The sequence below is a fragment of the Cynara cardunculus genome, assembly GCF_001531365.2.
Source record: "Cynara cardunculus var. scolymus isolate 2C chromosome LG 8, CcrdV1, whole genome shotgun sequence".
NCBI classification, from domain to species: Eukaryota; Viridiplantae; Streptophyta; class Magnoliopsida; order Asterales; family Asteraceae; genus Cynara; species Cynara cardunculus.
Genome location: NC_037535.1, coordinates 17734719 through 17746830, shown reverse-complemented (window position 1 = coordinate 17746830; position 12112 = coordinate 17734719). Strand labels below are relative to the sequence as shown.

General features: G+C 34.0%; 1 protein-coding gene across 1 annotated transcript; it reads left to right on the top strand.

Moving 5' to 3' along the window:
* The first annotated feature begins 7784 nt into the window (after positions 1-7784).
* On the top strand, positions 7785-11894 carry LOC112516254 (tuberculostearic acid methyltransferase UfaA1-like). The gene is given in 16 exon segments (XM_025123272.1): positions 7785-7811; positions 7991-8177; positions 8405-8433; positions 8739-8887; positions 9271-9373; positions 9539-9634; positions 9696-9752; positions 9837-9959; positions 10058-10120; positions 10201-10260; positions 10346-10581; positions 10657-10750; positions 10915-11051; positions 11135-11215; positions 11311-11416; positions 11541-11894. Coding segments are annotated over 16 exon segments (1617 nt in total). The 3' UTR covers positions 11610-11894.
* The last annotated feature ends 218 nt before the right edge of the window (positions 11895-12112 follow it).

Below are 12112 nucleotides of genomic sequence, written 5' to 3'. Positions count from 1 at the left end.
ATAACTGCGGATAAACATAATCAAATAGAGGATGAACATCTCATTTTAAAATATAAAAAATCTAAAATATAATTAGAATAATTATCGAGTCCAACAAAATAAATAATTATTATCTTTATAAGAAAATTATATTATTAAAGCAAATATAAATTACTTCGTTATTGTACATAAATTAAATTATAAAAAGTTTGAATTAAAAAATTACACAAAAAAAATGAGGAATTTAAAATAGTTAATTTGATACTAATATCGATATACTTTTGTCAAATTTTTATAATATCTTCAAACATATATTTTATTCAAAAATAAAAACATCATCGATTTCTCAAAATCACATAAAGTCATGTTATAACATCGACTGAAATAAAGAATAAAATAAAATATTAAAATCACGATGTATCTTGCTGCATTACGCGAGTACGCTTCTAGTATTTAATAATACCTTGAAAACTCTATCTATTATCTAGTAAATTAGGATGAAGCCAGTCTGTTAGCTGAAAATAGAGCAAACATAATAGTATTTGAAAAAAACTAGTTGATAAATTACTTGATGAATGTAAAATAATAAAAAAAAAAACATGTTAAAAATTACTTAATTCTGACAACACATAATGTAATTAAAATAAATAGTTATTATATTTTTATCACGTTTTTAGCTAATAGTTTGCTTCTCCTAATTTGCTAGATAATAGCTTGCTTCGCCTAATTTGCTAGATTTATTGACTTTTGCTTCCCCTAATTTGCTAGATAATAGCTAGCTTTGCCTAACTTTCTAGACAATACTATTAATTTTAGCTCCAACTAACTTGTGAAATAAAAGCTTGCTAAGAAATTAGAATTCTAGGTGATGATAGCTATTTTTTTTAATGACAAATATTATATGAGTTTTTGTTGATGTAAGTATAGTATTTCGTTTTTTAGTTGGAGGCATTCATACTAAAATTGGAATTATGCAAGCATATGAATCCTTTTTTTTGGTGTTGATAAAGTGGCATTGAATCCTTGATGAAATAATATAACATTTTTTAAGCATATATAGAACATAAAAAGATAAGTATCTTTTTGTTTGTTTATCCACGAACTTGATAAACGTTATGCTAGATTATTTTTGCACTGATGTTAGAAGAGTGTATCAAGAAAGATGTCTTATGATTTTTTCAAATCAGTAATCTTTCATATGGTTTTCAAAATATCGATGTTGATCGGTCTATTGAGATTTTTTTCCTTCTTTCGCATTAGGCTTGAAAATTATTTTCTAATATTTCTAAAAGTTAATCTTACTCTCTATTATTTTTGTAAGGAGGGTATTACGAATGGAAAGGAAAATGCTCACTTATATTTGCTAAGGACTATGCTGTTATATCGGTCAGAATACGAAATATCGGTCAGGACCGATATTCGATATATCGGTTATATCGGTGATATATCGGAAATATCGGTTAACATAATATTTCTTAGAATTATATATATATAATATGCATTAATTAGAGTTTAGAAATATAGTTTCAAAATTAAAACATCACATCATCTAAAGTGTTCAAAAACAAGCTAATCGCAAGCAAATGGCCAACAATATATGATACAACAATATATGATACAACCTACAGCTCTTAATGCAAGAATATATGATACAAGTCTACAACCTACAGCTCATAAACAATATATGAATATATGATACAAGTCTACAACCTGCAGCTCATAACCAAAATAGGATTCAAACCTGGCTCTTGCTGGCTGTGAGAACGACTAGAAGAAAAACAAAGTAGTCCGTCGACTAGAAGAAAAACAAAGGAGATCGAGAAGAGAGCTGGACAGTGGCTTGGGCGCTTGGCTCTGTGTAAGTCGTAAGTTACCGCTTAGGAGCGAGAGAGAAAAGAGAGAGACCGAGAGAAGAAAAGCGAGAGAGAAAAGAGAGAGAAGAAGTCTGACTAAGTTTAGATTTAGATTTAGACCTAATTTACTAAGCAGCCCAAAAAACTAAGGCCCATGGAATAAAAAAAAAAGCCCAAATTTTAACCCTTTGTAAAAATCGGAATATCGGACCGATTTTTCACTAAAATATCGCTCAAAATATCGCCAAATATCGCCGATAATATCGTTGGCGATATTTTGGCCGATTTTTCATGACCGATTTTTTTTTTCGAGCGATATCCGATATATCGGCGATATATCGCGATTTTGACAGCATAGGCTAAGGATGTTAGTTTTTCCGACATCTACAAGTAAATGAACAACATTGTACATATTGGTGGAATCATCTAAAAAATACCAATTTAACTTAGTTCGCCAAAAAGTATGCGTCTCATCAATACTTACAGTTTGAGCTCATTTTATATAACATATAAAATGTTTTTTCATCAATGTTTGCTGCTCTTTTTTAAGTTTTTTTACCTAGCAAAAAGTTACAACAAAAGAAGTAGTGAAATGATGCCAGATAACAACCGGTAAGTAGTTCCAAAAGCCCACTTTGGGCCATACAACAATAAAACTCTAGAAATCGGTTCTACTTGATGGATGCATGGTGCTTCTTTCTATGCCGAATAGATATCAGACTATCTTTTAGTCTAAGAATATATAAAATTTATCTTAAAATTTCTTTAATCAACCATGTCTAACACAGACATTAAGATAGAGAATGAGTATATATTGGTTGTAGTTTACACTCAATTATCACCAACTATTAGAACCATGCTTCCACTGACAACCAACAAGAGTCCAGACTCTTTATGGCTTACACCTCCTAAAACATGTATGTCATTACATTTATTAACATTTCACATTATCTTATAACTAATTACCAATACATATTACACATCTCTCTTCAACATAGTAGTCGTATATTGTTGACTTTCAGGTCACGTTTGCTTGAACAACTAACCATACTTAATGCTGATAAACATATCCATCATCAATCAGACAAATGATGCATAAATTATCCACACTCTCATCGTTATTATTACTCGTTTTATTTAATTTTACAACTTTATTCCTAAACAAATATCTCTCTCTCTCTCTCTCTTTATATATATATATATATATATATATATAAATTTTAAAATTTCACTAATTAGATTTTGTTAACTTTTTCGAATTATTTGAATACTATTTGTTGATGATTCTATTAACAACAAACATGTATTTATATAGAGAATATTCAGATCATTAAACAAAGTACTCATGCTACCGCGCAACGCCCGGTTTCCACACTAGTTTTAATTATAATAAAACGCATTTTTAAAGTGTATTTGATGACCCAATTACAAATTTTATAATGTACTAAAAATATATCATTAAAAAATATATATTTTTAATGGTCGAGACCGGTTGGGCCGGGTGTCTCGACCGGGAGCGGCCCATCATAACCGGTTATACATAACCTTAACTGGGCTCACCATTTTCGACCGCGACCGGGATCGGTTATGGTCGGCATTGCTGAGGCCCAAGATTAGTAAGGAGCGGCCTGACCAGACCCGGGACCGATTTTTGGCCATCACTAGCTGCTACAACCAAACCTTTCACGTGGGTTCAAGCCACTGGGCTAGGTAACAATGTTGATCCCTTACAACCAGTAGCAACTCATAAAGTGGATCTACTCTAACTATTCTATGTGGATAAGGAGAATATTTTTAAAATATGGCTTAGTTTATTCAATCTTAACTTTTGGTTGTGTTTTTTTTTTGATTAACCTGGTTATCCAACCCGCTATGTGAGCCGATTAATCCCAGGGCGACCACCTACTTTGCAGATAACCCGAAGTCACCGCATTTGAACCTCTGTGGCCACAATGGGATTTTTATTCCTCCTTAGATTTGAACTTGGTTGTTTTGTGCAAGGTATTTGAAGATAAGGGTTATTTGAGTACATAATCCATTTCTTAGAGGACACAGGGACTGCGCCTCTCTTTTGTTGATTCTTCAAGGGTAGTGGAGCTATTTTCATAAGCTTCAGGGGCTTTGGAAAAAGTTGTGTATAAAATATAAATAGTCTTTTTCTTTCCAGAATTGCTCATAATTTCATTTTTAAGATTGAAGTCAGTCTTCTTTTCTCTCTAAGCTAGCTCTCGTCTTATTCTTTCTTCTTAGCTACTTTGGCTAAGAATAAAGAAGTAGCTAGGGATTGTTGTAATCTTGTTTTACTTTTATATGAATTAAATTATTTGTTTGTGATTTTGTACATGGTATCGGAGCTACACATATCGTGTAGGATATGTTGTCGTTTTTGTTTATGATTAGATCTCTGCGTTTGCAAATATCGTTTCATCTTCTTGATAGGTAAGTCTTTCTTCCCTTGTTGATCTCCTTGTTTTCTGTGGTTGCGAGTAAGTGCATAGTCGAGTGATCGGTTCACGAGATTTTTAAGATCTCGATTTACCGTCCTCATCTGCTATACTTGTGACCTTCTTGAAAAGGAGATTTGTTTCTTTGCAAGTTTTTTTTTAAATCTGTTGTTGATCTTGAAAGGAGATCTGTTTGGTTGATTTGCTGAAATTTGTTATTGATCTCGAAAGGAGATCTATTTGGTTGGGTTTCTTTGTTGCAAGTAAATGCACGGTAGTGTTGTTTGGTTCATGAAATCTTCTTGATATCTTGGTTCACCAACCACGCCGTAATACTTGTGGTTTTTGTTCTTTTCTTTCCAAATCTGGTCCATTCAAGATCTGTGTCCCCTTGTTTTGTTTTTTCCAGACCTTGTCCATCCAAGATCTGTGTCCTTTTGTTTCTTTGTTTCCAGATATGGTCCATCCAGATCTGTGTTGTTTGTTTGTTCAGGTTTATTTCTCGTTTCTGGATCTATTCATTACTCTGTTATTAATTTTCTGGATCTGTTCATTACTCTGTTATTAATTATGTGGTGTGGTGTTTCTGTTCTTGTTGTCTATAAGTTATATTCATTATCTTATTTTTTAGTGTTTCTTGGTGTGTCTTCCTCTTTCTTATTGTTCTTCTTGTTCTGTTTGGGGCTGAATAGTTAGTTTGACCTAGCACTTCTGAGTGTTTTAGGAATCCTGCTTCCATCTATTCAGTTTTCTTTTGTTTTCTTTTATGTTCGATGGGTGATCCTACTGTTGACACTAGTAGCACAATGGAATCCTGAGTTACCAGTTTGGACTTTGGAGATCTATTGTATTTACACCCTAGTGACACCAGTAGAGCTCCTTTACTTAACATCAAACTAAGTGGAACCGAAAATTACAAGGTTTGGGCCTGTGCCATGACCTTGGTGTTGGAAACTAAAAATAAAATTGGTTTTTATCAATGGGTCATGTCCCCAACCAAAAAATGATCATGTCTTAGAAACACAATGGGATCATTGTAATTCAATTGTCCTTTCTTGGATTCTGAGTTCTATGACTGAATATCTCTTTTTTAGGACAAGTGTTCTTTACAAAATCTGCTAAAGTCTGGAATGAGCTAAGAGAAACTTATGATAAAGTAGATGGGTCTTTTACCTTTAATCTTTATCAGAAAATAAATTCTTTAAGTAAAAAAGGTATGTCTGTGATAATCCAATTATCATAGAAATCAGATTAATCCTTCAAGAACACAATTGGGATGAGTAGAGAGAGATTTTCACCAAAGTTGAAATGATATTTCTTGAGAGAGTTTACAAAGTGATTAACATGAACTAATTACAATTAACCAGCTAAAAACTATTTATACCAGGAAATAGTAAAACTAACTATTACAAAACAATTACAAATGGGAGAACTTGAATACAATCTTTTAAGCACAATCTTGAACCCAACAATCTCCCCCTTTGGATTCAAGTTCGAGAATTGTGAATCTTTACTTTCTAAGCCCAAGTAGTGTCTCTAGCCTCCTTAACGCACTTCGGCATTGCAATTTGTCATCAAGCAGGTTCAGAGCATTGATCAGTAGATACCTCTCCTTCGGACTCATTCTCTCTGATTCTGCGGCTTTATCGTTGTTAGCTTTGATCTACTCAAGTGCCCGACGCACCATCCTTATAGTACCATCACAGTATTTATTCAGCTCACTGAATCTCATAAACTTCTTTATCCGACCTTCAGCACTATACACCACACCAAACTCTGGTTCTTCAAGAATGATATACATAGGATAGCCTTCAATATCTTCAAGCTCTTGGTCTGGTCTTTTCAAATTAATGATCCTCTGATTGTCTTCAAGACCCATTTGGATATCAAGAACCATTGATACTTTGACATGACTCCGCATAAATCTTTTGATAGCATCAAGAGCAAGCAACAACTGCTCCTTTTCTTCTGACAGTCATATTCCGAAGTTCGTGATACATGTGCTCCAAGTCTTCTAAATACAGAGTAGAGAAATCAGCTTCACTAAATACCCAGACCTTTCCATCTTGTCTTGTAACAGTGAACACAGGATACCAAACTCTAAGGAGTTTTTGGGCATCAATTTGTTTGATGGAGACAACGCGATGTCTGGTCCGTACTTGGATAATTGGGAGGCGCTTTGCTTTAAGAAAATGCTTATACTCCAAACGATATTCTCGGGTTTCTTTGTGAATCCCAAGAATCTTGTCAGCACTAAGAGCTTTGGGGTGTCGAAGAAAGATACCGAAGTAGATGTCTTCCAGGTAAGGTTCTCTAATCCTTGCTCTATCATAACCTGGAACATTAGCGCGTATTGCAAACGACACGTAATTCTTAGAAAATATCTCTGTAGGATTATACGTCGTTCTCGGTTCTGAAGCATCATGACCAACTATGGTGGAAGGTTCAGAAGGAGTCTGATGATCATCCTGGAATGGAAAGATTGGTTCTTCTTCATTGATATCGGCTTCAAAGTCAAAGTATATTCCAGATGAATCATCAATATTGTTGATGTCTTCACCAAAGTCCTGATCTCCACCCAGTACTTTAGAAAACGCTTCATTAAAGCCCACGTTGGCAGACAAATCCAAAAGCAACCTTGTCTTTATAATGGAGTCCGCCGGCTTTTCAACCATTGGCTCGATCACTGGATTTGTCTCCAAGGCAATATCATCTTCAACTATTATCGGGTCAGTAGTCCTTTCCCTTGTTCTTTCCGGAACAGGACTTTCAACGTTAACCGCTCTAGAATCTGGCTCCCTTTCAACACTTTCAACACGAACAGACGACTCAGCCAGCCTCTGTCTCTTTCTCTCTAAATTGGACACAACAATGAACGATTTAACTATAACTCGCACACAACTACAAGTGATTTAACCCTATATCGCTCACAGCGTTACCTGGTTTATCACTAAATCGCACAATCAAAAATCACACAAAATCATTCAAGTCTTAAATCGCCCAAAGCAATAAGCGGTTTAACCTAAATCGATCAAGAGTTATACAATCAAAATTCAACCACAAACACAATTTTATCAACTTTTTACCAAAATTTTGGATCAAAACTTGAAAAATTATGAATTTTCGAAGAACAGAAACTTTTTCGTAAACTCAAAAATCAACCAAAATCAGTTCAAAACTTGATTAAAACTCAAAATTGTGTGAATCAAAGATGTTCAGAATGTAAATGTGAATCTAGTAGTGCAAATTTTAACAATTAACAATCAAAATTTATGAGATTAGAGTAGAAATTTAGAAGTCCGATCAAGAACAGCTCAAGAACATCGATGAACAGTGCATATTTTCCAGAAAATTTGTGCAAAATTCCTCGAAAAATTTGTAATCCTTCTATCAAATTGCTGCAACTGAGCTCTGATACCAATTGATAATCCCAATTATCATACAAATCAGATTAATCCTTCAAGAACACAATTAAGATGAGTAGAGAGAGATGTTCACCAAAGTTGAAATGATATTTCTTGAGAGAGTTTACAAAGTGATTAACATGAACTAATTACAATTAACCAGCTAAAAACTATTTATACTAGGAAGATAGTAAAGCTAACTATTACAAAACAATTACAAATGGGAGAACTTGAATACAATCTTTTAAGCACAATCTTGAACCCAACAGATATTTCTAACTCTTCAGTTACCATTATTAAATTAATGTAGAAAATTGATGATGATGATGATGGGCTACCTTTTCTGCTTACTTTTAATCCATCCCGAACACCAAAAACCACATTGCTTAAGCAGTCAATGGGACAACCAGTTCCAACTATTGCATCATCAAAGGCTTTAGCTGAGCTTAATCACATTAAAGGGAAGAGAAGAATTTGGTTTTGTGGATCATACCAAGGTAGTTTTCATCCTCTTCTAGTGTTGAAAGTTATATATGCACAATTTCTAAAAACTTGCCATAAGTGACGCAACATGCTTACTTAATTTTCTTGAGCTTTCCCCGTATACCAATATATTTTTCTTGAATTCATGATTAGTTGTTCGTTGTTAGATCAGTAAGTATGCTCCTCTATGTTCTTGCTCTAATTACTTCTTAATTTTGCCAACTCTTATTTATTTATATAGGTTATGGATTCCACAAGGATAAATTGAAGGTAACTCATTTTGTAAATTAGTACCGCATGCAAACCCTTTTGCTTAATAACAAATAAACGTATTTGGATAAGCTACCTAATAGCAACCTATCTTTTCACAATTCACGTTTTAGGCAATATACACCCTTTAGGTAGAAAAATAAAGTGACACTTTGCTTAAAAGAAAATACATTGCCTAAAATGGGAATTGCTCCATGTAGGTAGGTTGCTATATAATGCATATAGCCAAAAACATTTAGTAGACAGTACTTTGCTTCAATTTTTTATATGATATTCACTTCAAAAGGCTTTTCACTGTATTGCAGGCGGGTATGGTTGTACCAAATGGCATGATTAATCAGAGTTATGAATTTCTGAACAACCCCAAACAAATGGTACCCTCTTTGATGGAAGCCGGAGCACGATCGTTTGTTGTTAGGTTCCTTCGAGATTATATTGCTATTGGCACTTTAATGTGAGTCATGGTCTTATATATAGCATCCATCACCTTAAAAATCTCGAGGGTTTGTTTCACACATAAGCCAAGTTATTCATTTTAGTAGATAATGCTACCCATCTTTTGTGCATTGATCGTCCATTACATTTGTTCATAGTCTCTGCTTAGGTAGCCTTTTTTCATTTTTTTGCTTCGATAAATTTGTGATAACCAGCCCCCACATAGGAAAATAATGAGATTTTTTAGCCTTTTGTAATTTGTGGACTGTCTACCAATACTCTCCATTCAATGATTTTGGGCTCTTGAGGCGTTAGATGTATACTATCAATTTTATGTGGTTTGTTTTCCAACACTGAATGAAGGTGCATAAGCGTAAGCATATATACATCTATTTCTTTCAGTTTATTGGAGGACGGTGGTGAGACGTTCACCTTTGAAGGAACCATACAGAAGGGCCCTTTGAAAGTTTATATGAAGATTCACAATCTCCAATTTTACCGGARGGTCAATGTTCTGAATTAGTGTTTATATTTCATTTTCATGGTTATCTTGTTATTAAGATTTTACTTATAGAAAATCAGGTCAAGATCCACAAACATCTTTCTCCCTTAATTTTATTTGAATGTCCTTCTTTTGCTAAATGGTTTGTCATGCTGAATCTTCAAGCAGATTGTTACAGAAGCTGATATAGGTCTTGCTGACGCATACATAAATGGAGACTTCTCATTCGTTGATAAAACAAAAGGCCTTTTATACATGATTATGGTAAAGTCATTGTCTTGCTGATAGCCTCGTGCTTCCTTTTTGAACTTCGCCTATTTTGCAGATTTTCATTGTGAATGGTGATTTAAAAACGTATGCATCAAAGTCTAACAAAAGGTACTTTTAGCTTTCATAGTAATGTCTCATGTTGCATGGTTTATAGTTGTTCACACTATTAATAGAATTTGCTATGTCTGGCTTCTGGGGTTGGTGGACGCCAATGTTTTCAACAGCTATAATAGCATCTGCAAAGTACTTCTATCATCATGTTATGAGGCAAAACAATATTACTCAAACGCGCAGAAACATATCTCGCCACTATGATTTGGCATGTCGATAGTTTTACATTATATTTGAACAACTTTTATAATTCTAAAACTAACTATTAGAGCACTATTTAATGTGTATGTTTATACGTGTTTGTAGAGTAATGAACTATTCGCTCTCTTCTTGGATGAGACGATGACATACTCATGTGCAGTATTCTAGGTAAGTACTTCAAATTCATTTACAGTTTTGTTCCTTGTTTCATATTCAAGGATAAGTCATCTTCATGGAATTTTATATAGAATGAGGATGAAGACTTGAAAGGAGCACAAATGAAAAAAATATCATTGTTGATCGAAAAGGTGAGTGTTGAGGTATCGTGTTGTCGTTTTTTCTAAGCAAATGCCCACCAGAAATGAGTGATTTTGTCCCCTAAAACATGTTTAGGCACAAGTTGATAAGAACCATGAAGTTCTTGAGATAGGATCTGGCTGGGGAACTTTAGCTATTGAAATAGTCAAACAAACTGGATGTAAATACACAGGCATCACTCCCTCAAAAGAGCAACTCAAATATGCCGAAAGGAAAGTCAAGGAATGTGGCCTACAGGACCAAATCAAATTTCAACTATGTGATTATTGGCAACTACCCGACACTTTGAAGTTCGATAGAATTATATCCTGGTGAGTTAGAACATGTCACATCTCTATGCTTCCTTCATAACAATATATGGTTATCTAAGCAATGTCTATTTTCAGTGAAATGATAGAACATGTTGGCCATGAATACTATGAGGATTTTTTTAGATGTTGTGAATCATTATTGGTAGAAGATGGGATTTTTGTACTACATGTATGTATCCGACTCGGTTCATCTTTAACCTGAGAAAAGTAAAATTCATCATTATCAATGATCTTTCTTAAATCTCTAAAAGGAACAAACATGTACTAACTTAAGAAAAATGTACATTTTAAGTAGAATACTAATTTGCAGTTGTAACCTTTGGAATATCTTAGTTTATCTCAGTCCCAGATGGATGGTATGATGAAAGCCGACGTACCCCAAACTTTATTAAAGAATACATATTTCTCGGGGGGTGCCTACCTTCGCTTAATAGAGGAACATCAGCCATGGCTGCATCATCGAGACTCTCGTAAGTAGAATAGATAGGAACACATTAGAGGACTATGTAACAACAAATTATTAGCTTTACATGTTAAATGCTTAAAATTGCAGTGTGGATCATGTAGAAAAGATAGGAACACATTATTACCAAACACTCAGACTTTGGAGGACAAACTTCATGAAAAACAAAAGGTAAAGAAAAATACTATCCTTTTATCAAGTGATTGTATCTTTCATGAATCCTATTATTTTATCTGACAGTTGGTATTTATTTATATCACACTTAGCAAAATCCTTTCCTTGGGCTTCAACCAAGAATTCATCCTCACATGGGAATACTACTTTGATTATGTTGCTGCTGGATTTAAGAGTGAGACAATTGGGGACTATCAGGTACTTTTCAAAACACAAGATCATCATCCTTGAGAAACCCAATACTTTACAATCATTTTTGCACTCATCATCCTTGCAAAACACCTAATCATCACAACATTTTTCGTTTTCTTATTGATTAAAGGTTGTGTTCTCGTGGCCTGGAAATGTTTCCACACTACAATTTGGAGATCCATACATGGGTGTTATTTGAGCTTGGTGAGCATGTGTCTCTCTTGTCGAATATCGAGTTCTACTTACCTTACAGAACCTAGTAACTTCGTTCATGTGAACTTAATATCTAATGCGTCATTGGGTCTACTTGTCATGTGGACCTGCTATTAATAATAAACCAATACTTCAGTCTTATCAAAACTTCTCTAATCCTTGATATATATGTAATGTATATATGTGCATCTTATTGCACATAACCTACTTGCAAATGGATATACCGTATACATTTGGTTTGGTTTGTTAGTCTCATGGAAGTTTATGATAGTATCCGGTCGAGCTCTTATTTTCCCCTCAACAACATATGAAATTTGTCATCATGATTTGGGTTTAATTTTAACCACTGTTACTATAAAAAAGGCATAGATATAAACGTTGCTGGGATCGGGTTACATGGTCGCAAACCATGAAGTTACAAATTTTATGCAATAGCAACGATAAAGGTGTCAAATTTGTCAATAAATAATGTGAAACAAATTTGGATCC